The sequence below is a fragment of the Ranitomeya imitator genome, chromosome 4 (assembly GCF_032444005.1).
Source record: "Ranitomeya imitator isolate aRanImi1 chromosome 4, aRanImi1.pri, whole genome shotgun sequence".
Lineage (NCBI taxonomy): Eukaryota > Metazoa > Chordata > Amphibia > Anura > Dendrobatidae > Ranitomeya > Ranitomeya imitator.
Window position 1 is genome coordinate 372,530,331 of NC_091285.1, and position 23,047 is coordinate 372,553,377.

General features: G+C 45.1%; 1 protein-coding gene across 2 annotated transcripts in view; it reads right to left on the reverse strand.

The window, feature by feature from the left end:
* SEMA3E (semaphorin 3E) overlaps positions 1-23,047 on the reverse strand; it is a 392,121-nt gene that overhangs the window by 20,665 nt on the left and 348,409 nt on the right. Inside the window, exons 14-16 of one of the 2 annotated variants that reach the window (XM_069765160.1) lie at positions 12,044-12,210; positions 10,925-10,992; positions 7,921-8,060 (exon numbers count right to left, since the gene is read on the reverse strand). In XM_069765160.1, the coding sequence (XP_069621261.1) occupies positions 7,921-8,060; positions 10,925-10,992; positions 12,044-12,210 (375 nt within the window). The remainder of the gene's footprint in view (positions 1-7,920; positions 8,061-10,924; positions 10,993-12,043; positions 12,211-23,047) is intronic. The other variant, XM_069765161.1, reaches the window with a different exon arrangement.

The following is a 23,047-nucleotide window of genomic DNA, read 5'->3' on the forward strand; positions in this document are numbered from 1 at the left end:
GAAATTATTCACATTTTTGCCAAATTTCCATTTTTTTTCACAATTAAACGCAAGTCATACCAAGAAATCTTACCACTGTCATGAAGTACAATATGTCAAGAAGAAACAGTCTCAAAATTACTGGGATCTGTTGAACTGTTTCAGAGTTATTACCTCATAAAGTGACAGTGGTCAGAATTGTAAAAATTGGCCCGGTCACTAACGTGCAAACCACCCTCGGGGGTAAAGGTGCTAAACAAATATATTTTTACATAGCTTATCAATACTCCAAGGTCACCCAGACATGTGATCCTTTGATTGCATAGGTAATATTACAGTGCCTTAACCATACAGAGCAGTGCATTACTTAGCTGATCAGATCCAACCTTCAGCTAGATCTGTTAGGCTGAGGTTTACAAATAACATAGACCCAATCATCATGCTGCTTGGGTTGCAAATGGTCTATTAAACACATGTTTGGCTGTCAGTGGGATATGAGGGGTTAAATTGCTGGGTTTGGTGAGAATCTTGGCAGTTACAGAAGGATCCCAGCCTTGTACATCATCAGGCTACTGGTGCTCAGTACACCAATACAGAAGCTGTACCATGCAATCAGCATGACATATATATATCCATCATGGAGCATAACGGGACATGCACTCATAATAGATACATACTTCATATAGCATTAGTTTAGGAGTTAGTTTAGTTTTGTATTTAATGGTGCAGAATTTTTATCTTGTTCCTTGATTTCAGGATTTTGAAAGTCATAACTACATTTTACTTTCAAAGTAGCTGCATTAGGGCATCATTATTTTTTATTTATAGGATAAGTTGTATGGCAAAATTTGCAGTAAAATAATGTATTTTTCTTTTTTTAATTTTTAGAGGGTTTGAAAATCATCAGAAATATAATATATCTTATTCACCGAGAGGTAAGTCATTATTATTAACACTGAACCAAATTTATGCAATTTTTTTTAAAATATTTTTTCTTTTATGTACATTAAGAACATTTAGTTTTATATCATGTTTTTTGGGGTTGCATTAAAAAAAATCTGCGTTAATAACCTTTGTTTTTTTATGGGACCACTTGTAGTTCCTATTGCTAATATTTTAGAGCATATACAATTTTTTGATTACTTGTTATTTTGCTTATAAAAGGGCAGGGTGCACAATGCCTGGTTATTTCTCATTTAATTAAATGAATTCTGTATTGTCTGCCTGTTTGTCTTACACATGTCAGTGTTACAAATGTTGGCTGATCTTCTGCTAAAAGTCTGCAGTCACTCAATGGGACTGCTGACTTCTGAATCTTTACAGAATCCTGACAGCATGCAATGTGTACACTGTAAGGATTCAGATGTCTGCAGTCCCATCGAGAGACTGCAGCCTTTTAGCAGAAGACCTTAGAACTCCTTTAAAGTAAAAAAAACTTCCATACATAACAGTCCAGTTAAGCCTCAGGCAGGAATAGAAATCATTCAGCACCATTCTATTGCATCTTGGAAATGACAGAAATACCTAGGGAGCCCCATACCTTTGTCAAAGTAGTTAGATGAAAGGGTCATCATTAAGTGTAGAATCAAAAGAATTAAATTGCCGAGCTTTACCCTGTTAGACGTCACAGGAGTAAAGCAGTAATGACACTAGTTGGGGTCCCTATGGCTACCCCCAGGGAAGTCTAGGCTGGTGGTAGTGCTCGCTCTGACACTTGGCTGTGCTAACCACACACACACAACTTAAGCTGCCCAGAGTCAGATGCTAAGCCAAGTGAGAGTTCCCACCCTACACTGCTGCCTAGACACATAATCGCCGTGCTAGATGTGGCACACGTGCACACATAGAGTGGACGTGTATCCACCGACATACATGACATTAATGATCTTAGCATGCTGATGCGTGCTCCAGGAAACCTTTTATGCATTCCTGTTCAAGTCCAGTCAGAAATGACCTTGCTCATGGACCAATCCGGAACTGCCACATTACCTGAGCAGCTGACAACCGACCACCAATGAGAGGTCACCAGCTCTCGAGCATGCTCAGTAGGGTGATTTCTGGACTTAGCTTGAAATGCATGTTTGCCGCTGCCTATTGCTAGTTAGTAGTGATGAGCGAATATACTCGTTACTCGAGATTTCTCAAGCATGCTAGGGGGTCCTCCGAGTATTTTTTAGTGCTCGGAGTTTTAATTTTTAGCGCCACAGCTGAATGATTTACATCTGTTAGGCAGCATAAGTACATGTGGGGGTTGCCTGGTTGCTAGGTAATCCCCACATGTACTTATGCTGGCAAAACATGTAAATCATTCAGCTGCGGCGCTAAAAACGAAAACTCCGAGCACTAAAAAATACTCGGAGGACCCCCGAGCATGCTCAAGAAATCTCGAGTAATGAGTATATTCGCTCATCACTACTAGTTACTATAGCTTTGCCTGGAGAGCACACAGTAACCAAGCAAACAGCACGAGTCTGGGCAAGATGCTGAGACCGATGTCTTTGCTGAGGAGCTCCCATTGTGACCGAAGCAGAATGGGAGACCGCAGAGGCATACAAGGCTTATGATCTATCCCGTGCTGTGGGAGAATCCCGCTGCTGCACAGGGGGAATCTTGAACCATGTGTGCGGCAGTCTCTCATTCTGCATCAGCCACAGTGGAGCCTGCTCAGCGGAGACGTCGGTCCCAGCGTCTCTCTCAGTCTGATTCTGTGCAAAGGTTTACTGCTGCCTTTCTAGACTCTGTCATTGTAGCCTGTACTAATCAGAGGTGAGCAGACATGCTCTTCTGAGCATGCCCAAAGGAAGACCTCTCAGTGGAGGTCTGGGGTCACATGCTCAGTTACTGCAGCAGCTCCTATTGGTCCTTTAGGAAGGTCTTGAACTTGCTGCAGCTATAAAAGGTTTGCATGGCCGCACGGCCATGCGCTAGTATACTCTTGTTTACATGTGTGTGTTGTGAGTGAAAGTTGCTCTTTAACCCCTCTGTGACCATAGACGTACTATCCCGTCGAGGTGCCCTGGGCTTATCTGACCCTGGACGGGATAGTACGTCATAGCGATCAGCAGCGCTCACGGGGGGAGCGCCGCCGATCGCGGCCGGGTGTCAGCTGCTTATCGCAGCTGACATCCGGCACTATGTGCCAGGAGCGGTCACAGACCGCTCCCAGCACATTAACCCCTGGCACACCGTGATCAAACATGATCGCGATGTGCCGGAGGTGCAGGGAAGCATCGCGCAGGGAGGAGGGGCTCCCTGCGGGCTTCCCTGAGCCCCCCGCAGCAACGCGATGTGATTGCGTTGCTGCGGGGGTCTTACCTCACTCCCTGCCTGCTTGAGCCCCGGATCCAAGATGGCCGCGGATCCGGGTCCTGCAGGGAGGGAGGTGGCTTCACAGAGCCTGCTCAGAGCAAGCACTGTGAAGGCTGCAGTGCTGCTAGTCAGATCAGTGATCTGACAGAGTGCTGTGCAAACTGTCAGATCACTGATCTGTGATGTCCCCCCCTGGGACAAAGTAAAAAAGTAAAAAAAAAAATTTCTAAATGTGTAAAAAAAAATAAAAAAAAATATTCCAAAATAATGAAAAAAAAAAAAAATATTATTCCCATAAATACATTTCTTCATCTAAATAAAAACAAAAAAACAAAAAAAGTGCACATATTTAGTATCGCCGCGTCCGTAACGACCCGACCTATAAAACTGTCCCACTAGTTAACCCCTTCAGTAAACACCGTAAGAAAAAAAAAAAAAACGAGGCAAAAAACAACGCTTTATTATCATACCGCCGAACAAAAAGTGGAATAGCACGCGATCAAAAAGACAGATATAAATAACCATGGTACCGCTGAAAACGTCATCTTGTCCCGCAAAAAACGAGCCACAATACAGCATCATCAGCAAAAAAATAAAAAAGTTATAGTCCTGAGAATAAAGCGATGCAAAAATAATTATTTTTTCTGTAACATAGTTTTTATCGTATAAAAGCGCCAAAACATAAAAAAATGATATAAATGAGGTATCGCTGTAATCCTACTGACCTGAAGAATAAAACTGATTTATCAATTTGACCAAACGCGGAACGGTATAAACGCCTCCCCCAATAGAAATTCATGAATAGCTGGTTTTTGGTCATTCTTCCTCACAAAAATTGGAATAAAAAGCGATCAAAAAATGTCACGTGCCCGAAAATGTTTTCAATAAAAACGTCAACTCGTCCCGCAAAAAACAAGACGTCACATGACTTTGTGGACCAAAATATGGAAAAATTATAGCTCTTAAAATGTGGTATTGCAAAAAATATTTTTTGCAATAAAAAGCGTCTTTCAGTGTGTGACGGCTGCCAATCATAAAAATCCGCTAAAAAACCCGCTATAAAAGTAAATCAAACCCCCCTTCATCACCCCCTTAGTTAGGGAAAAATTAAAAAAAATGTATTTATTTCCATTTTCCCATTAGGGCTAGGGTTAGGGCTAGGGTTAGGATTAGGGCTAGGGCTAGGGCTAGGGCTAGGGTTAGGGCTAGGGTTAGGGTTAGGGCTAGGGTTAGGGCTAGGGCTAGAGTTAGGGCTAGGATTAGGGCTAGGGTTAGGGTTAGGGCTAGGGTTAGGGCTAGGGTTAGGGCTAGGGTTAGGGCTAGGGTTAGGGCTAGGGTTAGGGTTAGGGCTAGAGTTAGGGCTAGGATTAGGGCTATGGTTAGGGCTAGGGTTAGGGCTAGGGTTAGGGCTAGGGTTAGGGTTAGGGTTGGGGCTACAGTTAGGGTTGGGGCTAAAGTTAGGGTTGGGGCTAAAGTTAGGGTTAGGGTTTAGATTACATTTACAGTTGGGAATAGGGTTGGGATTAGGGTTAGGAGTGTGTCAGGGTTAGAGGTGTGGTTAGGGTTACCATTGGAATTAGGGTTAGGGGTGTGTTTAGATTAGGGTTTCAGTTATAATTGGGGGGTTTCCACTGTTTCGGCACATCAGGGGCTCTCCAAACACGACATGGCGTCCGATCTCAATTCCAGCCAATTCTGCGTTGAAAAAGTAAAACAGTGCTCCTTCCCTTCCGAGCTCTCCCGTGTGCCCAAACAGGGGTTTACCCCAACATATGGGGTATCAGCGTACTCAGGACAAATAGGACAACAACTTTTGTGGTCCAATTTCTCCTGTTACCCTTGGGAAAATACAACACTGGGGGCTAAAAAATAATTTTTGTGGGAAAACAAAAAGATTTTTTATTTTCACGGCTCTGCGTTATAAACTGTAGTGAAACACTTGGGGGTTCAAAGTTCTCACAACACATCTAGATAAGTTCATTGAGGGGTCTAGTTTCCAATATGGGGTCACTTGTGGGGGGTTTCTACTGTTTAGGTACATTAGGGGCTCTGCAAATGCAATGTGACGCCTGCAGACCAATCCATCTAAGTCTGCATTCCAAATGATGCTCCTTCCCTTCCGAGCCCTCCCATTCACCCAAACGGTGGTCCCCCCCCCACATATCGGGTATCAGCGTAATAAGGACAAATTGGACAACAACATTTAGGGTCCAATTTCTCCTGCTAACCTTGGAAAACTACAAAACTGGGGGCTAAAATATAATTTTTGTGGAAAAAAAAATATTTTTTATTTGCACGGCTCTGCGTTATTACTGTAGTGAAATACTTGGGGGTTCAAAGCTCTCAGCACATCAAGATGAGTTCCTTAGGGGGTCTACTTTCCAAAATGGTGTCACTTGTTGGGGGATTCTACTGTTTAGGTACATTAGGGGCTCTGCAAACGCAATGTGACGCCTGTAGACCATTCCATCTAAGTCTGCATTCCAAATGGCGCTCCTTCCCTTCCGAGCCCTCCCATGCGCCCAAACGGTGGTTCCCCCCCCCCACATATGGGTATCAGCGTACTCAGGACAAATTGGACAACAACTTTTTGGGTCCAATTTCTCCTGTTACCCTAGTGAAAATACAAAACTGGGGGCTAAAAAATAATTTTTGTGGGAAAAAAATTTTGTTTTATTTTTATGGCTCTGCATTATAAACTTCTGTGAAGCCCTTGGTGGGTCAAAGTGCTCACCACACATCCAGATAAGTTCCTTAGGGGGTCTACTTTCCAAAATGGTGTCACTTGTGGGGGGTTTCGTTGTTTAGGCACATCAGTGGCTCTCCAAACGCAACATGGCGTCCCATCTCAATTCCTGTCAATTTTGCATTGAAAAGTCAAACGGCGCTCCTTCCCTTCCGAGCTCTCCCATGCGCCCAAACAGTGGTTTACTGCCACATATGGGGTATCAGCGTACTCAGGACAAATTGGACAACTTTTGAGGTCCAATTTCTTCTCTTACCCTTGGAAAAATAAAAAATTGGGGGCAAAAATATAATTTTTGTGAAAAAATATGATTTTTTATTTTTACGGTTCTGCATTATAAACTTCTGTGAAGCACTTGGTGGGTCAAAGTGCTCACCACACATCTAGATAAGTTCCTTAGGGGGTCTACTTTCCAAAATGGTGTCACTTGTGGGGGGTTTCAATGTTTAGGCACATCAGTGGCTCTCCAAACGCAACATGGCGTCCCATCTCAATTCCTGTCAATTTTGCATTGAAAAGTCAAACGGCGCTCCTTCCCTTCCGAGCTCTCCCATGCGCCCAAACAGTGGTTTACTGCCACATATGGGGTATCAGCGTACTCAGGACAAATTGGACAACAACTTTTGGGGTCCATTTTCTCCTGTTACCCTTGGAAAAATAAAACAAATTGGAGCTGAAGTAAATTTTTTGTGTAAAAAAGTTAAATGTTCATTTTTATTTAAACATTCCAAAAATTCCTATTAAACACCTGAAGGGTTAATAATCTTCTTGAATGTGGTTTTGAGCACCTTGAGGGGTGCAGTTTTTAGAATGGTGTCACGCTTGGGTATTTTCTATCATATAGACCGCTCAAAATGACTTCAAATGAGATGTGGTCCCTAAAAAAAAAATGGTGTTGTAAAAATGAGAAATTGCTGGTCAACTTTTAACCCTTATAACTCCCTAACAAAAAATTATGCTGATGTAAAGTAGACATGTGGGAAATGTTACTTATTAAGTATTTTGTGTGACATATCTCTGTGATTTAATTGCATAAAAATTCAAATTTTGAAAATTGCGAAATTTTCAAAATTTTCGCCAAATTTCCGTTTTTTTCACAAATAAACGCAGGTACTATCAAAGAAATTTAACCACGATCATGAAGTACAATATATCACGAGAAAACAATGTCAAAATCACCAGGATCCGTTGAAGCGTTCCAGTATTATAACCTCATAAAGGGACAGTGGTCAGAATTGTAAAAATTGGCCTGGTCATTGACGTGCAAACCACCCTTTGGGGTAAAGGGGTTAAACATCCCCTCCCTTGTGTTTGAATGCTCGCGTAAGGAGGATGATTGTAATCTAGCACCCGACTTGTTACCAACACTAGTACACAAACAGCATCTATTACTGTGACCGCCAGTGCGGCGCCATCTCCGTGCTTTCCTAACCCGACTGGGTGGTTAGTGGCATCCGCCAGAGCGGCACTGCATGCACTCCCGTGCTACTTTATTATTATTTCTGTTACGTGCGGTACTGCGGCCCTGTGACGCAACAGGGTTCGCTTCTTTCACACAGGGTGAAGCTAACCCGTGTGTGTGTATCCTCATTGTACTGCCATATAATTCGTCACTGCTTAGCAGCAGGTTCCATCTCTGCACGGTGGACCCCGGGCTGCGAACGCACCTTATTCCTTTTCTCTAATTATTTGGTGCGTTCTGCTAGCCCTAACACATGGTAAGCTAAATTCGCACTACAAGATTGACCCCATTCTCAAATTAAATTTTTTTTTCATATTTTCCGTCTCTAAATTTGGGATGCAACTCATGGTCCGATTCATTTTATAGTCCGAAAAATATAGTAATTTGATTTGGCTACTAATTTTCTACAATATTTCTATCATACCTCATCTTTCTTTGCTTCATGAGCTTTCTGCACAAACCAGATGACTTTAGATTGTAAAGATCGAGGCATACATTCCAGTAAAGTGCTGTTATGTTCTACGCCATATGCTGTGTATTCCTCAGTCTTTCCTAGACTTTCACCTAGACCATCAGGAGAAAAATACAATAGAAATGTGAAATTAATTTGTTGTTATTATTCTTAAAAAGAGAAGATACCATTTTTTTAATATATGATATTGATGACTACATTATCTGTGTCCTCAGATGTAACATTTTTCAAAAAAACATTTATCAAATGTTCAGTATTTGATCTGCTTTTTACATGAATATTTGCAAGCTAAAACCAGGAGTGGAACAATCAGAGGAAAAGTATATTAGAAACACATGCACCACGGCTGCATTTTTTACCCACTCCTGGTTTTGGCTACACATCCTGAGGTAAAATACTGATCAAATACTGAACGTGTGAACGTGGCCTAAAGGTTTGTATGCAGTCTGCATAATGCAGCTGCTCCAACATAGTTTACATAGACACGCCACAACACCATGGTAGCTTTGTCAGTATTATTGACACTTCATTGTTATTAAAGATGCAAATTATAACATATATTTTTAAAGAGTAAGTAGTTTTGATTTTCATTTCACCTTTAAGCACTTTTGTAATATATCTTATCAGAGCAATCTGCTTCTTTCTTGTCAGAATTGATCAGTTATAATCAAAATTCTCAATTCTGAGGTAAAATCTGTATTAAGGGTTACCTATTTGCACTTATTGGAATATTTTTCCTGATTACTTGTGCTTTGATAATTCATGGCTGTTATTCATTTGTCGGTCTTTTTCATACACTTTTTATACACTGTCTAATATTTTGTGGATTAAAAATTCTACATGATAAGAGTCTATGTAGATAGGAGGGAGAGGAGGCGTAGCTCTGCCTCTAGCTTCTCCCTATCCTATTCACATAGCATGGAATCTACCATCTCCTCTGTCAGTAATGGGAAAGTCTGTCTTCACTGAATACAGATTTTACCTGAGAATTGAGAATTTTGATAATGACTGATCAATTTTGGCAGAGAAAGAAGCATAAAATATATTACAAAGTTACTTATTTTCATGTGTACTATTGGTTTATATCCAGAAGAAAAGATGGGCACACTGTAAACCCAATAAGGGAGGTGCTGGCTGGACATCAAACGTCAAATATGCAAGAAAAACAGCCGCACTCAAGTCTTGATTTCAATGCAAAAAGAAAAATTCTTTGTTTTTATTCAAGTGTACATGAACCACCAAATAATTTTCGAGGAGAAAGTAATAAACGATAGCGGACAACGAGGTGACGTTTCGACCAGGTATGGTCTTTCTCAAAACCTCACTTAAGGAGGAGGAGTAGTTTAGGAAAAAATAGAATGAGAGTCCCCAAGGACAGCTCCAGGTAGAGAATGCAAGTAAGTTGTCCGTCACATAGGTGGTGCTGCAAACAAAGAAAATTTTTCTTTTTGCATTGAAATCAAGACTTGAGTGCGGCTGTTTTTCTTGCATACTATTGGTTTATGAAATAAAAATGTAAACAATGGTTATACATATAGAAGAATCGAATTAAAGGTGGCTCAGTGGATAGCCATGTTTCTTTGCAGCATGCGGTCCTGGGTTCAAATCCCACTGAGGACAACATCTGCATGGAATTTGCATGTTCCCTCCAAGATAGCGAGAGTTTCTTCCCACACATCAAGTACATAGAAATGGGAATTTTACATTGGAATGATGATGTCTGGAAAGCGCTGTGCAATATGATACCGCTATGTAGATAAAATAAACAGTCCTCCTTAGGTAACGTTCACATTTGCGTTGTTGGGCACAGCGTTGGCGACGCAACCAACAATGCATGTACACAACGCAGCGTTTTGCGACGCATGTGTTGTCATAAGATCGTACAGAGCAGGAATTTCGGCGCAGGGAAAACGCTACAAGTAGCGTTTTCTGCACCCTCTCTGTGCGTCAATATGATGCATGCGTCATAAAACGCAATACAACGCATACCGGTGCAAGTCCATGCGCCCCCCATGTTAAAGATAGGGGCGCATGACGCATGCGTCGGTATGCGTTGACGACGCTGCGCCCAACACCACAAATGTGAACGTAGCCTTAGTGATCTACCAAGTTTTATGTATATGGACATATCGCTAGTCTGTGTTGTACAGATCCCTAATACATCACCCTTTGCCTGTGTTGACATCCAATGACGGTTATGCTTCTTTAAACATATTTCTACTAGTGGAGAAGGTATTGCCTTCCAGAAGCCTAAGTTTATGGATATGTAATTCAGCACTGTACACACTTTGTGCCACCATACAAAGTCTGCAGATGCTGCAATAGTTATCAGATAACAGCACTAACCTAGAAAGAAGAGCGAAGGAAGTGATGTCAAGGCAGTAGGGCTGGGAGCTAGGTTTACATAACAATTATGTAAAGAGGTGGAAGAAAAGAACACATGAAGATCAGCAAAGTGAAGCGCATCCTCGATACATGTATTGTGTAATGATACAAGTTTAGTATAATTATAAACTTTAAGACATTTGTTGTCTCATGCACCTTGACCAGATAAAGAAGATGAAAACCTTTTCCAAAAATAGTTTGGTGTAGAAGTCCTATAAACGCCACATAACATAGATTTCTGTTTTACTTTTAACATAGGGTTCTCTAGAGGTTTATTAGCACTGGAATAATTAAATGTGTATATATATATATAGGTTTGATTTTATGTCCCACCTTTTTTCCAAGATCCGAGCTCCGGCCTGTGGCTGTCTTTAATTCTAATAGAAGGACATTTATAGCTCCCTATGTGATAGCATTACACATGAATGAGGATAGTTATGTAATTGTTAGATGCCTTTAACAATGTGAGACGACAAATGTGCTAACGGCTCTCGACTAAATGTATCTGTTTTATTGTGTTTAATGCATTTATTTTATGGCAATTACCGGTAACTATGTATCTATAACTTACCATTAAAATGTTGTCCAGAACATTGCTGAGCTGCATTTCCATGTCGAACATCCTGTCTTCTGAAACGTCTGACAAAATGATGCCATTATATACTTGCCATTGGAAAATATAGAAACATTCTGAAATTTTTATTACGTATATTTTGAACTTAATTGCATTCAAAATAATTAAAATAGATATATGTTACCTGTCACCTATCACTAACTATGTAGTTACAATAACAATATGTTACTTGCTAGAAAACATGCAGTGAAACACATAACACAGATAAAAGATATTATATTCTTCTGGGCTTTGGGTTTTTCATAAGCACATTAGCAGGGGATTTTTTTTTTAACTTGGATCAACAGATTCTGAGAAGTGTGGAGATATTTCACTTGATCGATCTCACACTGCTGTTTTGGAAGCATCCCCAGTCCCTATCAACATGGAGGAAATAACTACTCAACCAATCACTGGCTTAGATTGGTCACTCTAGCCAGCGATTGTCTAAACTATGTTCTCCTGTGTATTCAGGGGCATGGCAAAGTAGAAACCAGCAGGGAGTCTCAGGAGAAGAAACAATGGAGAGATGGGTGCTGTCGAAATTGCCAGTAGAAGAAACCAGGAAATATCTGTATATGAAATCAGAAAACTATGGATATTTCTGAATGGTTTATTGTCAATAAAGTTCAAAGTTAACAAACTTCTTAATCTGGAAAAAACCACTAGTGGTCTTCAGGTTTCATCTACCAGTATGTCATGGTTTCATCTACTGGTATCTTCAGCAGCGCAGTGAACACCATTTCTCCATTGTTTCTTTGTCTCAGATTAACTTGCAGGTTTGCAGAAGTCAACATTTTCAAGTTTCACATAACTCCATCAGGTTAGCAACCTGATCCCCTTTAGACCATATTGTGCTATTGTTTTTCCAGCTTTTCTTTACTCAGCAGGGACTCTCGAAGCGTCCAAGAGCAGAGAGGAGTCAGCAAAGTGAATGCTACTTCATTTTTTTCTGCAATTCTGAACCTTTACAAAATAATATATGCACTAAAATGTATATTTTATGTTTCTTATATAAGAAAATGTACATACTTTTTAAAAAAGTTTGGTGCAAAATCAATCTTGTCCTGTACCTACCTCTTAGAGTGTGTTCCAACTGGAAAGTATCTTGTGCAGGATATACCATCCCAAGCACAGTAGGGATCACGTGCAAGACAGCAGTCAGCACATGCTGTGCCATACATTTCACACTGATGAAGCTTTACTTGGGCCACACTTGATTTGGATCCAATGTACAGTTGCTGCTGTAACAAATAAAAATAGACCTTTAATGAAGGAAGAAAGAGTCTGCTTATTGAATCAGCTCAAACATAATAAGCTGACTCTTTCATGAGAATCTAATGTACTTTCTGAAAGGGAATGTGTCATCAGAAAATGACATGTTTAAATCACGTTTTTTTGTTAAACATTTTTTTATTTTCCATTATCATCACAGACAGGGTTTATAATCACATGTGACACCTCTCTTTATACACTGCTCAAAAAAATAAAGGGAACAGAATATAACTCCAAGTAAATCAAACTTCTGTGAAATCAAACTGTCCACTTATTAATCAACACTGTTTGACAATCAATTTCACATGCTGTTGTGCAAATGGAATAGACATCAGATGGAAATTATTGGCATTATCAAGACACACTCAATAAAGGAGTAGTTCTGCAGGTGGGGACCACAGACCCTATCTCTGTACCAATGCTTTCTGGCTGATGTTTTGGTCACTTTTGAATGTTGGTTGTGCTTTCACACTCGTGGTAGCATGAGACGGACTCTACAACCCACACAAGTGGCTCAGGCAGTGCAGCTCATCCAGGATGGCACATCAATGCGAGCTGTGGCAAGAAGATTTGCTGTGTCTGTCAGCATAGTGTCCAGAGGCTGAAGGCACTACCAGGAAAAATGCCAGTACTCCAGGAGATGTGGAGGGGCCGTAGGAGGGCAACAACCCAGCAGCAGGACCGCTACCTCAGCCTTTGTGCAAGGAGGAACAGGAGGAGCACTGCCAGAGCCCTGCAAAATGACCTCCAGCAGGCTACAAATGTGCATGTGTCTGCACAAATGGTTAGAAACCGACTCCATGAGGATGGTCTGAGGTCCTGACGTCCACAGATGGGGGTTGTGCTCACAGCCCAACACCATGCAGGTTGCATGGTATTTGCCACAGAACGCCAGGATTGGCAAATTCGCCACTGGCACCCTGTGCTCTTCACAAATGAAAGCAGGCTCACATTGAGCACATGTGACAGACATGACAGAGTCTGGAGACGCCAGAGTGATCCACTGTCTGCAACATCCTTCAGCATGACTGGTTTGGCAATGGGTCAGTAATGGGGTATGGTGGCATTTCTTTGGAGGTCTGCACAGCCCTCCATGTGCTCGCCAGAGGTAGCCTGACTGCCATTAGGTACCGAGATGAGATCCTCAGAAATCCTTGTGAGACCATATGCTGGTGCGGTTAGCTGTGGGTTCCTCCGAATACAGGATAATGCCTGACCTCATGTGGCTGGAGTGTGTCAGCAGTTCCTGCAAGATGAAGGCATTGAAGCTATGGACTGGCCCGCCCATTCTCCAGACCTGAATCAGATTGAACACATCTGGGACATCATGTCTCGCACCATCCACCAATGTCACGTTGTACCACAGACTATCCAGAAGTTGGTGGATGCTTTAGTCCAGGTCTGGGAGGAAATCCCTCAGGATACCATCCGCCGCCTCATCAGTAACATGCCCAGGCATTGTAGGGAGATCATACAGGCTTGTGGAGGCCACACACTACTGATCATCATTTCCATGTCTTGAGGCATTTCCACTGAAGTTGGATCAGCTTGTAACTTCATTTTCCAACTCCAGAGCATCATTCCAACTCCAGACCTCTGTGGGATATTAGTTGCGATTTACGTTGATCATTTTTAGGTTTTATTGTTCTCAACACATGCCACTATGTAATGAATAAAGATTTACAACTGGAATATTTCATTCAGTGATCTCTAGGATGTGGGATTTTAACGTTCCCTTTATTTTTTTGAACCGTGTATATAGCAGTCAACATAGAACTACCATCCACAATATGTGAATTCTACATGCATAAGTATACCAGTGAGGCAAATTTATCAAGTAGGAATCTCAGAAGGTTTCTATGGAAAATGTAGGGTCTGAGTCAGACTATTGTTATTAATATCCTTGTTCTGAACAGGAATTAGGAGTCCAGTACTAGGCCTAGTGTGAACATTTGCAAGATCTTTTTTATAGCAATATTGATATGAAAAAAAAAATATCAAAAATGTTTAAAACTACATGAAACATATAATTCATATTTAAAGCATAAGTCATTTTCTAATTACACATTTCCTTTAAAGAAAAGTAACATATAAAGTTTTAAGTAAATTAACCTTTTTTTTCACTTAAAATTTGACTTTATGCGTTACATGTTTATTTCTCCTTTGCTTTGAGCCAAAACTGTATAGTGAGAATAGTTGTCTTGTTCCTACCATCACCACTATATATACAGTATCTAAATCAAGGTAATTGATAGAATGTGTTCTTATTTAGATTTTTTTCTCCTCTAGTATCCTCAAAACTGTCATTTTTAAGTATCTGTTTACGTATATATTGTAGCATGGCTAAAGGGTGTGTAGTCGATGGGAGGTATGTGCCACATAATTGCCTTGTTGCTATAATGTAGCCCGGAGTATTTCTTTCTTGCACATAATCTTGTATATATATGTATTTCAGGACCTGTGGTGATGTCAGACCACATGGCTAATCATGTGATGGGTTACTGGGTGTGGTTAGCTCTATATAAGACTGGCTAATGCTTTACACAGCAGATATCTGTGGAGGTGAAACCCTCCTGAGTGTGTTACGGCTTCAGGACTGAGCCGGATGAACTGGACACTTGTTTTTCTTTGCCTGAACCAAAGGCTATTTGCTTTCTGTTGTTTTGCCATATGGTTTATGAAGCAATAAACCCAGTGAACTTTAAAGGAACATGCCTCCTGAGTGTCAGCCGTTGCAGCTGAGTGAGTGGAACTCCTACAATTGGTGGTAGAAGTGCTGGCAGCGGTCCCAGCAGAGACGTAAGTCCATTGCTTAATGTCCTGGGTCAAGTCTGTTGCAAGTCAGCAAGCATCGCCAGGGAAAATGGAGGACCTGCTGAAACACTTGGTTCAGTTACAGTCACAGCAGGAGCAACGGCAGAGCCAGCAGGAGCAAAGGCAGCAAGAGACCAACAGGCTGTTGATGCAGCAGATGCAACAAAGCCAGCAGGAGCAACGGCAGCAGATGCAGCTTCTGGCAACCGCCATCCAGGGCAAGATGAGCGCCCCAACCCCAGGTCTGGCTGATGACACCCACGTCCGGAAGACGGTAAGACGCGCATTGCAGAAAATGACCCCCGGGGATGATGTTGAGGCATTCCTGACGGTGTTTGAGAGGGTCGCTGAGAGGGAAAAACTTCTGCCAGAGCAGTGGGCAGAGGTATTGGTGCCATACCTGACGGGAGAACCCCAGAAGGCGTACTATGACTTGACCTTGCAGGATGCCAAAGAGTATCACAAATTGAAAGCCGAGATTCTCGCACGTTCGGGGGTGACACTGACTGTCAGGGCACAGCGAGTTCACGGCTGGGCCTATCACCGGGACAAACCACCTCGCTCCCAAATGTTTGATCTGTTGCACCTGGTCCAGAAATGGCTGCAGCCAGAGTCATCTACTCCTGCACAGATGGTAGAACGGGTGATGATGGATCGGTTTGTACATTCCCTCCCAAGGCCTATACAGTCTTGGGTTGCCCAGGGTGATCCCCAGAATGCCGACGAGCTGATCGGACTAGTTGAGAGATACCAAGGGTTGGAAGGCTCCTTCGGGAGGCAGCCCATGCCATACTGGGGGTCCCAGAAGGCAGCTGAGTCCCAAAAAGGGGTGGTGCGTCCAAGGTCACAAAGGGCGGTGGAGGTGGTGCCCAAGGTCCCCACGGGTGATATTATTTGTTGGAAGTGCCACAGGCCAGGACATATAGCTGCCCGTGGTTCCAAAACCACTGAGCAGATGGACTGCAGCATGGGACGCCGTTGTTCATACTTTGCATATCCAGCCTGCAGTGTGAACTCTCCGCCCAACGAGGGACCTCAAGAGTGTCCCGTAAAGGTGAACGGTCGAGCAGTAATGGCACTGTTAGACTCGGGGAGCCTGGTGACCCTGGTGAGGGCCACTTTTCCTCTTCACCTGCTCCCGGGAAAGAAGGTTGGAGTGCGGTGCATACATGGTGATGCAAAGGACTACCCTATGGCCAGGGTGGACATTGAAACGGCATGTGGCACTGAATCCCACATAGTCGGCGTCGTTCAGGACTTGTTGCACCCTATAATTATTGGCTGGGATTTCTGTTTGTTTTGGGATTTGTGGTGGAAAGGTTCTAAGCTCCCTAACAAGAGTAGGGAACCAATGAACCCTGGAGGGGTGTCGCCACACCCAGAGACAGACAGGTTTCCTTTTTGTGTTCTGGTTGGGGATGAGGAGGAAGTGTCCCCTGCATCTGACATTCTGGACTTAGAGGTATCCGGTGAAAATTTTGGGACTGCCCAACATAGGGACCCCACTCTGAGGGAAGCCTTTAATAATGTCACAATTATTGACGGCGTGGTACAGGAGCCGGGGGCAGACACAAGATTTCCCCATTTTCTGATGAGTGGGGAGTTGTTGTACCGGGTCACAAAAATAAGGGAGGAGTTGGTAGAGCAGTTGCTAGTGCCGGGTCCGTATAGGCGGAAGGTGTTGGACATGGCCCATTCACATATCTTGGGTGGACACCTAGGGGTGGAAAAAACACAGGAACGGGTTATGCAGAGGTTCTATTGGCCTGGGTGTCACCGGGAAATAGTGAACTATTGCAGGTCCTGCCCTACATGTCAGCTAACTGCTCCCACTCCTCATTTCCGGAACCCTCTTGTGCCACTGCCCATTATTGAGGTACCGTTCTAGAGAATTGCCATGGACTTGGTCGGTCCCTTAGTTAAATCAGCTCGGGGCCATCAGTATATATTAGTCATCCTGGACTATGCCACACGCTATCCTGAGGCAATTCCCTTGAGAAATTCTTCCTCCAAGAGCATAGCCCGTGAGTTGGTCCATGTCTTTTCCCGGACAGGTCTGCCAAAGGAGATCCTGACTGACCAGGGTACACCTTTCATGAGCAAGGTGATGAGGGAGTTATGCAAAGCCCTGAAAATCTCCCAGTTGAGGACCTCGGTGTACCATCCCCAGTCAGATGGTCTTGTTGAGAGATTTAACAAGACACTGAAGAGTAGTGTTGAGCATTCCGATACCGCAAGTATCGGGTATCGGCCGATATTTGCGGTATCGGAATTCCGATACCGAATTCCGATACTTCCCGCGTATCGGATACCGGAATCGGAAGTTCCCAGAATTCAAATTGAACGCAGCAGCCAATGAGGAATGAATGAAAGTGTGGGCACATCCTGTTTAGCATGGTGGGCATGTAAGTACTGGCAAGGCTGGGATTGGCTGCTGAAATGATGTCACTCTGCACTATAAAAAAGCGCTGCCGCCATTTTGCGCTCACTCTGCTGTGATTTCAGTTAGGGACAGGACGCTGTGTTCTAACTGAGGGCCAGTTGAGCTTGCTAATTGCTTTATTTTCCTTTCCAAAGGCTAATTTAGCAAAACGCTGTGTGTTCTTCACTGTTCACCTTGCTCTTGCCTTGCAGCGCTGTTTTAACAGCGTTCTGCAAGGTCTCTGTGTGTGTGTGTGTGCAGCTCACTCTGTAGTCTGTGTGCAGCCATATACCCGGTTGTATTCAGCTCAGGGGGGGTTCACACTGCCTCACACAGTTGTTCTTTTTTGCTCTTAGTGCAGCCTGCTGCACATTTTTTCTCAAATTTCCTATTAGTGTTTTTCCACCAGTCTCCAGCTCTATTGTGGAAAAACACTACATAGGATAACCTAGAGGGGGTTTTAGGGCCTTGCAGCGCCGTTTACGGCTGTCTGCACGGTCTCCGTGTGAGCCCAGCTCGCCCTGTAGTCTGTGTGCAGCCATAGCCGGTTGGATTCAGCTCAGGGTTCGTTACTGGCTCATACCTTGAGAAAAATTTTCCTTTTTTTGAAATAGTGCAGCCTGTTTAAAATTTGAAAAAAAAAAATTCCTATTAGTGTCTTTCCACCAGTCTCCAGCTCAATTGTGGAAAAACACTACATAGGATAACCTAGAGGGGTTTTTTTGGGCCTTGCAGCGCCGTTTACGGCTGTCTGCACGGTCTCTGTGTGAGCGCAGCTCGCCCTGTAGTCTGTGTGCAGCCATAGCCGGTTGGATTCAGCTCAGGGTGCGTTACTGCCTCATACCTTGAAAATCAATTTCCTTTTTTTCAAATAGTGCAGCCAGTTTAAAATTTGAAAAAAAAAATTCCTATTAGTGTCTTTCCACTTGTATCCAGCTAAATAGTGGAAAAACACTATATAGGATAACCTAGAGGAGGGTTTTTTGGCCTTGCAGCGCCGTTTACGGCTGTCTGCACGGTCTCCGTGTGATTTAAACTAGCTCTGTAGCCCGATCTGCACCAAAAAAAAAGTTAAGTTCACCAAACACAACTTAACACTTGTGTAGGCCACATTTGAAAAATAATAAAGTTTAGTCCACAATTTACAACATTAGTGTTTCTTACACCTGTTAGGAGGAGCATTACAGGAATAAGCACACTAAGGCCTTAGTACTTTTCTGCTTATCTTTATCTGTCAACCAAGATGAAGAGGGCAGGGAGTAAGGCACGTGGGCGTGGGCGCGGAGCAGGGAGAGGATCAGGGAGAGGACGTGGTGATTCTGTGCCTGCTGCGGGCGCCGGTGACTCGTCGTCACTCAGTTTCAGCAGGGAACAGTCCTTCATGCGCAGCTTTGTCGGAGAGCGCCGTGCACCGCTGCTGCGTGAAGACCAAATTGAAGCCGTTGTCGGGTGGATGGCAGCTAACGCCTCGGCATCGACTTCAGTTAGTGCCACATCCTCTCAGGCACAGAGCACTGGAGAGCAGCCATCTGTCTCTTCACCACCTGCCAAATTGGCCAGGCAGTCAGAGAGCCCAGGACAGGAGCCGTCTCTACTTCTGTTCTCTGAATCTCTTGGCTTGGAAACAGGGGGCCAGCCAAGCAGCATTGGAGAAATGGAAGAAGAGGCAGTGTGCAGTGATGCCCAACACCTTTTTCTCTCTGACTCTGAAGAGGCAGGTGGGCCAGTGCCTCCGGTGACCACAGCGCAGTACGCATCTGATGATGAAACTCAGGTGCCGCTTTCTCGTGCGTACTGTGCTGCTGAGACTACCCAGGAGGAGCAGTTGGTGGCAGAGGGTAGTGGAGATGATGAGGTCCTTGACCCATCGTGGCGTGAGGAACAGGAAGGTGGTGGGAGCAGCTCAGAGGAAGAGCTTCCTCTTACGGGCCAAAGAGGGAGAGGGAGGGGGAAGACTGCGGAGCTTGTAGCCTCCACTTTGGCACCCGTTAGGAGCCTGTCTCTTTCCAAAGCCAAAAAGGGCGCTCCCAAGACTTGCAGTGCCTGGTCCTTTTTTGACACCGTTGCAGATGACATTTGTTTTGTCAAATGCAAGCTGTGTCATCATAAAGTAAAAAGAGGGAAAAATGTCAGCAACCTCAATACCACAAATATGTGGAAACATGTGCGGACCAGGCACGCGGTGGAGTTACAGAAACACACTGAAGATGTAGGCCAACCAACAGCGGCAGCTACCACCTCTTCAGCTCGTGTTGCCTCTTCCTCCAGCTCACGCACAGCTGGTTTGGCTTCCTCCCAGAGACCTTGTGTAATTCCACCCACAGCACCACCTTCCCAGTCATCCTCACACTCCCAGTCTACTCTACAGCCATCGGTAGTACAGGCATGGGAGAAAAGGCGGGCATTCTCGGCCAACCACCCCCGAGCACAGGCTCTGAATGCAGGCATTGCCAAACTGTTGTCCCTGGAAATGCTCTCGTTCAGGCTGGTGGAGACTGACAGCTTCCGTGACTTGATGGCATTGGCAGTCCCACAGTACAAGGTGCCCAGCCGCTTTTACTTCAGCAGGCAGGCTGTCCCTGCCCTGCACAGGCATGTTGAGGCAAACATAAAACATGCGCTGCTGAACGCCGTCAGTAGCAAGGTCCACCTCACCACCGATGCGTGGACCAGTCAGCATGGACAGGGGCGATATGTTTCCCTCACTGCCCATTGGGTTAATGTTGTTGAGCCAGGTACAGATCGTGCGAGTGGCGCAGGACGTGTCCTGCCCACTCCAAGGATTGCAGGAATCCAGTCTTTACGCATCGACTCCTCCTCTTACACCAGTTCCTCTGATTCCTCTCTGCAGGATCCGTCACAGTCCACCCCCACATGGACCCGTGAACGTTTACCTATGACCGACATGAGCACAGCCGTGGCCAAACGTCAGCAGGCCGTCTTGAAACTAGTTTCATTGGGGCATCGAAGCCACACAGCGCAGGAGCTCTGGAATGCCATCAAGCAGGAGAGCGATGTGTGGTTACTGCCAGCGAATCTCCAGCCAGGCATGGTAGTGTGTGACAATGGCCGAAATCTGGTGGCAGCTTTGGCCCTTGGCAACCTCACTCACATCCCATGTCTGGCACATGTGCTCAATTTGGTTGTGCAGAGTTTTCTGAGGGACTATCCGGATCTTGATGCCCTGCTGCACAAGGTCCGCCTAGAGTGTGCTCACTTGCGGCGTTCCAGCTTGGCCAGATCCCGCATTGCTGCTCTGCAGCGCAGATTCCGCCTTCCGGAACACCGCATCATATGTGACCTACCTACCCGGTGGAATTCCACGTTACATATGTTGGAGCGGTTGTGTGAGCAGCAGCAAGCAGTTATGGAGTACCAGCTGCATCAGGCGCAAAGAAGTCGCAGTCAGCGCCGATCAGACTTCACAACCACAGAGTGGGCCACTCTGAAGGACGTCTGCCAGGTTTTGCGTCCTTTTGATTATTCCACGCGGATGGCAAGTGCAGATGATGCACTAGTCAGCATGACTGTCCCCCTTATCTGCCTGCTTCAGCAAACTTTGCAAGGGTTAAGGGATGATGTGGTGGAAGAGGTGGAGGATGAGGAGTCACCTTTTCCATCAGCTTCTGGAGAGTCAGCGCCACGTGGTTCCTCACAAAGGGGTACGCAGGGGCCAATTTGTGAGGAGGATGAGGAGGAGTCAATGGACGAGGAAGAGCTCCGTCCAGAGGAGGGAGCGACACAATTGTCCAGTGGTCAGTGTGTACAGCGAGGGTGGGGTGATGACGAGCGGGCAGAGATCATGTCTCAAGCAGGGGACAGCGTTTCTGGGCCGGTTGGCACTCTGCAGCACATGGTGGATTTTATGCTGCAGTGCCTGAGAAATGACCGCCGCATCGACCACATTCTCAACATGCCTGATTATTGGGTGTTCACCCTCCTCGATCCTCGCTACCGGGACAACGTCCAAAACCTCATCCCTGTGTTGACCCGGGAGCGTAAATTGCGGGAGTACCACGACACACTGGTGAATTCCATCATCTTCTCCTGTCCAACTGAGAGGAGTGCTGCTAGTGCTTTACAAAGCAGCTCAGTGCGTCGAGGCAGTGGGGGAGGCTCTGCCCAAAGAGGGAGCAGAAGCAGTGCCTCTGCCCAAGGCAAGCCGAGTATGGCACAACTCTGGCACACTTTTGTGTGCCCGCCCCAAATGTCTACACCATCACCGGCGGCTCCAGTCAGCAGGAGGCAACGGTTCCGTCAGATGGTGACAGACTACATGGCTTGCCCTCTTACTGTACTCCCCGACGGCTCTTCCCCGTTCAAGTTTTGGGTCTCTAAGCTGGATACATGGCCAGAGCTAAGTCAGTATGCATTGGAGGTGCTGGCTTGCCCTGCGGCTAGTGTCTTATCGGAACGTGTCTTTAGTGCCGCAGGTGGTGTACTAACAGACCGTCGCATGCGACTATCCTCCGATAACGTTGACCGGCTTACTTTCCTGAAAATGAACCAGGCATGGATCTCGCAGGAATTTGCCACTCCTCTGCCTGATTAATTAATTGGGTGTCATCCAGGTCTTCTGCTGTGTTCATCTTTCTACCACCTGAAATGCTATTCCTGGGCTCCAACACCGCCAGTTGCGGCTCAGAAGTGCAGGCTGCACAGTCAAAACATACGACCCAGTGTTATTGGGTTTCAGTAACGTCAGCTGATCCCCAGCTGTGTAGCCGGCAATGTGTCCTGCGACCGCTACGCTGGCACAACAACCTGAATGTAAGGGAACCTGCCCCCCCCCCCCGTCGTTTGTTACTGAAAGAGCCATCTTGTGCAGCAGTAATGCTGCACAAGGAAAAGGTAGCTATTTTTTTGGGGCTCCATGCACACGCAGAACTTAACACTTATAAAATGTGTTCACTGATACCGTTATACCGTCCCAGAGCTGGGACTTTCCTTCGTAATCTGACGCAGCACAGCCGTCATTCCTACCCCCTTGGTGCCATGCGCTGCCTCCTCAGCGTTGTTTTAAGCTGTCACGGAGCCTGCGCTGTTCTGTTATCCCTTGGCCATGCCCTATTTGCGCTGCCTGTCTTCTGACATAATTTGGTGTCAGGCTGGCTGCGCCTGTGCGGCCGCGCTGCCATAGATCCCGCCTCGCAGTGTCTTCTGATTGAGTCACACTGCGGGCCTGGGATCCATGGGCATGCGCAGTGCATATCTTCCCCTCGGGCTCTCGCTCATTTCCCTCCGCCTTCTTTAGACTGTGCGCCGTCAGCTGATCCCTAATAGCATGCCACGGCCGTGACAACGCACAGTCTGAAGAAGAGGGAAGGAGGGGAGTGAGAGTCGAGGATATGCACTGTGCATGCCCATGGATCCAAGGCCCGCAGTGGGATTACGTTAGACGAGACTGCGAGGTGGGATCTGGAGCAGCGTGGACGCACAGGCACTGACAGCCTGACACCAAATTATGTCAGAAGACAGGCAGCGCTAATTGGGCATGGCCAAGGGATAACAGAACAGCGCAGGCTCCGTGACAGTTTAAAACAACGCTGAGGAGGCAGCACATGGCACCA